Source organism: Cebus imitator, unplaced genomic scaffold, assembly GCF_001604975.1.
Source record: "Cebus imitator isolate Cc_AM_T3 unplaced genomic scaffold, Cebus_imitator-1.0 Scaffold83, whole genome shotgun sequence".
In the NCBI taxonomy this organism is placed as follows: Eukaryota; Metazoa; Chordata; class Mammalia; order Primates; family Cebidae; genus Cebus; species Cebus imitator.
The window spans coordinates 1,260,424-1,262,664 of NW_016107398.1; the positions used below are offsets into that span (position 1 = coordinate 1,260,424).

Sequence of the window (2,241 nt, forward strand, 5' to 3'; positions counted from 1 at the left end):
GGGATTACAGGCATGTGCCACCATGCCCAGCTAATTTTTTGTATTTTTAGTAGAGACGGGGTTTCACCATGTTGACCAGGATGGTCTCGATCTCTTGACCTCGTGATCCACCCTCCTCGGCCTCCCAAAGTGCTGGGATTACAGGCTTGAGCCACCGCGCCCGTCCAGCCATGCTTTTAAAAAATGAATTGAGTAATGTTATATTTGCTTTTAATTCTTATTAATTTCTTTTTTCCCTGAGTCAATCAAATGGGAATAATGAGTTATATGTTTGCTCTAATTATACCTATATTATTTTATACATTAAATTTTATCTGTAGTCTCTTTATGTTGTTATCCTGGAAATAAATGTGAATATGCCTCAAACTTTATGCCTCACAAAGACAATTTTTGGAATTTTTTATTTTTTCTATTAAATTTAAATATAGAACTCTGTGTAGCCATTGTCACTCCGCTGTCATCATTATTAGTAACTGAGCATGCAAATTATCTAAATTGTTATATAGAACATACTGTACTTACATAATACCACGAATAATTGCCTATAATTTGTTTTAGCTAATTTCTTGTTGTTTTCTTTCTTACTTTTAGTCCACAGCAATGAAAAAAATAATGTATTACAATATGCGTATAAAAACTGTTCAGAGGCATCTTAGTGAAGACCTTGAAAAACTGAATGATCGAAAATGCAAATTACAAAAGTTGCCAGAAGAACGAATAAAATTATTCAGCTTTGTGAAAAAAACTGTAAGATTTAATAATGTAAAATTCCAGTGGCCTACCTTAAGAAAACTGCTAGATGAGATAGCAAGCAATATATTTTATATTTTATATATCTATATACACATATATAATACACACATACACATACCACACACACACACACACACACACCCATAATTACTACTGAGTTTCAAGTTAAGTTTGCCCCCAAAAAAGTTTTGATTCCAGGTACTTAGCTAAGCTGCATTCTGTGCTTAGATATCTGCAATTCAAAAAAGGTATAGGCTTATTAAATTATGAATCTCTTAAAAACAATCTATGTATTTCAATATGATTTAGAGTGTTACAAAAATTCTTAGACTTATTTCAGCTGCATTTTTATTAGATACCAGCAGGCTGTGTGCAAAATTCATTTTCTGGCTTAAAGTGCTAAAAAAAGAAAAAACCCTTTACCAATAATATTAAGGTATAAAACGAAGCGGGAACTTTAAATTAAGCTATATTTTAGTAGTATGTATGCATTTTTATTTAGAATAAATTGAATTTCCTTTACCAAAAGTAGACCCTGAGAAATTAAGCATTATTTAACTCAAAACAGAATCTTGTATATATAATTATTCCTGTATTTTTTTCAGTATGAGGAAATAGATTATTTATAATATATTATCATATAATTTATAATATAATAGTAAAATATAATATAATATAATATAACAATATAATAATATATATAGTCTATTACCTCATGCTGAAAAAATACAGGAATAATTATATATTTTTATATAAATTAATATAAAATTTATATAAAATATATTTTAAAATTTATATAAAAATACAGGAATAATTATATATATGTTGAAATGGATTATTCAACAAATGGTGTTAGAAAAATAGTCAAACTATTTCGGAGTTGGAGACTTGGATCCTTCATTTGTACTTTACCAAATGTAAATACCAGTAGGAAAAAAAAGAATTAAATGTAAAAATGAAAACATGAAAAATTGAAGAATAAATGTATAGATTGGTATATTTATCTGATCTCAGCCTGCTAAATTAAAGAAATACTAGAAATCACAAAGGAATAAAATATAGATATGAGTTTTAAAAAACCAGTAAAATAGTTTTATATTTAAAAGCATCATTAATACATGTAAATAACAAATGAATATCTGAAAAAATGTCTTCAACAAACATGATGGACAAAGGGTCAATATCTCTAGTATAAAAAAGTACTCACGTAAAACAAAATAAAAGGTAAATGTCTAAATAGAAAAGTTGAGCAAAGTACATAAACTAGAATTGTACAAAAGTAGAAATAAAAATGACTAATAAGCATTTGAAAGAACTCAATTTGATGATTAATTTCCAATTGTCAATTAAGATAACAAGAAACTGTTTCACCTATAAACTGTCAAAGTATGACAAATGACAGTACTCAGGCTGGTGAAGATGGATGTGACACACTAGATATCACTTATGGGAGTGTAAATTTGCTCATATATATAACAGCCCCAAAAT

At 27.9% G+C, this 2,241-nt stretch overlaps 2 protein-coding genes across 2 annotated transcripts in view; one reads left to right on the forward strand and one right to left on the reverse strand.

Annotated features, from left to right (window-relative positions):
- Positions 1–2,241, reverse strand: part of RTN1 (reticulon 1) — a 470,076-nt gene that overhangs the window by 336,229 nt on the left and 131,606 nt on the right. The window lies entirely within an intron of this gene.
- Positions 1–2,241, forward strand: part of LRRC9 (leucine rich repeat containing 9) — a 131,565-nt gene that overhangs the window by 22,574 nt on the left and 106,750 nt on the right. Inside the window, exon 9 of the mRNA XM_037740475.1 lies at positions 592–747. Coding sequence (XP_037596403.1) covers positions 592–747 — 156 coding nt within the window. The remainder of the gene's footprint in view (positions 1–591; positions 748–2,241) is intronic.